Source organism: Brassica oleracea, unplaced genomic scaffold (genome assembly GCF_000695525.1).
Source record: "Brassica oleracea var. oleracea cultivar TO1000 unplaced genomic scaffold, BOL UnpScaffold02272, whole genome shotgun sequence".
NCBI classification, from domain to species: domain Eukaryota; kingdom Viridiplantae; phylum Streptophyta; class Magnoliopsida; order Brassicales; family Brassicaceae; genus Brassica; species Brassica oleracea.
The window spans coordinates 1-2063 of record NW_013618802.1 but is presented as its reverse complement, the minus strand read 5'-3'; the positions used below and the strand labels follow the sequence as shown (position 1 = coordinate 2063).

At 32.5% G+C, this 2063-nt stretch overlaps 1 protein-coding gene across 1 annotated transcript; it reads left to right on the top strand.

The window, feature by feature from the left end:
• Window positions 1–881: 881 nt before the first annotated feature.
• LOC106321646 (WAT1-related protein At1g44800) lies at window positions 882–2055 on the top strand (the record flags this gene model as incomplete). Its single annotated transcript, XM_013759888.1, has 4 exons — window positions 882–1068; window positions 1281–1518; window positions 1646–1804; window positions 1909–2055. Coding segments are annotated over exons 1-4 (654 nt in total), but the record flags the coding sequence as incomplete, so codon positions are not given.
• Between the last annotated feature and the right edge of the window lie 8 nt (window positions 2056–2063).

The following is a 2063-nucleotide window of genomic DNA, read 5'->3' as shown; positions in this document are numbered from 1 at the left end:
TTTTTTTTTTTTTTTTCCCTTTTTTTTTTTTTTTTTTTTTTTTTTTTCGATTTGGCTCGGAAGTCCTTTCGAAATTAATTTGGTTTCCGGTTCGGTTCTGATTAACGGAGTGGTTACCCAAATTATTATTAAAAAAATAAATCAATTTATATCAAAATTGGACCGATGTTAACGAATAATCAATTAGACGTAACCAAAGTAGATGTATTTAACAAATATCATCCGATTTTAACCTAATTTACTTTTTAAAACGAATTCCAGTTAATTTATGTTCTGAAATTGAAAACCAAAATTAACCGATAACCAAACCGAACCGAACCGAAATTTTATTCAGTTAATTTTTGAATTGTTTTTTTTAAATGGTTAACGGAAAATCAAAAATTTGGTTCGGTTCGGTTTCTGAAAAAGAAATATCAGGCCTAGAGAATACTATTTTGTTTATTTATATACAAGTTCTTAAATAAATCTTATAAATATGGTTAGAAAAGTCGGAAGATACTTATGGATTAGTAGTTGTGATGCAAATTCATGAGTTTCGGTACGTTACATTCTTTTTCTGGCCGCTAGTTCGGGCACGTTACATAGAGAGATGAAATACTCACAATTCTTTTTTATTATTTCAAAAACTGACTAACAAATTAATTAGCATTTTTATTTTAAATATCCACTAGAAATAAATATAAGCGTTTCAAAATTTACTATTCGAATCCAGATTTCTATCGTGATATTGTAGAAACGTGAAAATGATGAAATATGTATTGTCTTGGATATTGGAAATGAGATCATCATCCACAACAAACATCTTTAATGTGAAAACTGATCTGTGCTATCCTACGTAAACGTTTTCCTTTTTCATCTTTGGAAAATAAAACTACTTAATTATATAAACCAAAAGATGATGTGAAAGGGTTATCATAATAATAAAGTAAATGTTTGGTTATATGATTCCAGACCCCTTATGGACCAGAACTTCTACTACATAGGATTGAAATCTACGTCAGCATCGTACACATCTGCCTTTACCAATGCACTTCCCGCCGTCACCTTCATTCTCGCCCTCATTTTCAGGTACCTTAAAACTTCAGTAAATTGTCTTAGAGAGATTAAATATGCAATTTATTACATTGAAATATTGATATATCTAATTAACTTTTAAAATAAAAGGTCTAAAAATCTGTGTACAATGATTAAGATTAATTTGTCAAAATCATTATGGTTTTTGTTTTGGCGTTTTAACCATTTTAATAATTGTTCTAACGCCAAATTTCCTTATAAATCAGGCTTGAGACAGTGAACTTTAAGAAGATACACAGTATTGCAAAAGTTGTAGGAACGGTAATAACGTTGGGAGGAGCTATGGTAATGACTTTGTACAAAGGTCCGGCCATCGAAATCGTGAAAGCTGCACATTCTTCCTTCCACGGCGGCTCAACCACAGCCACTGGCCAGCACTGGGTCACCGGAACCTTAGCCATCATGGGAAGTATCTCCACATGGGCTGCTTTCTTCATTTTACAGGTATAACTAGTTAATTTTTATTTTTTAGCAAAAAAAAAACTAATTAATTAATCTTTAAATAAAAAAGAAATCAACAAACATGCATTATACGGTTCTATAAATTATCAAAATAATTTTCTGTTTACAGTCGTTCACGTTGAAACTTTACCCGGCTGAGCTATCCCTAGTGACGTTGATATGTGGGATCGGATCGATCCTAAATTTTGCCGTTTCGATGATATTTGTCCGTGACTTAAGCGCCTGGAAAATCGGCATGGATTCCGGGACACTCGCAGCCGTTTACTCCGTAAGTTAATCATCTATTAGTCACTGATTAATTTTAATCAAATTCTGTATAATAAACCTTATTATTTGATTAAAAAAAACTTATTATTATGTGGGATATTTCAGGGAGTGGTTTGTTCAGGTATCGCGTATTACATACAAAGCATTGTGATAAAGCAACGTGGCCCTGTGTTTACCACGTCGTTTAGTCCTATGTGTATGGTTATTACTTCATTCCTCGGTGCCCTTGTTTTGGCTGAGAAAATCCACCTCGGAAGGTA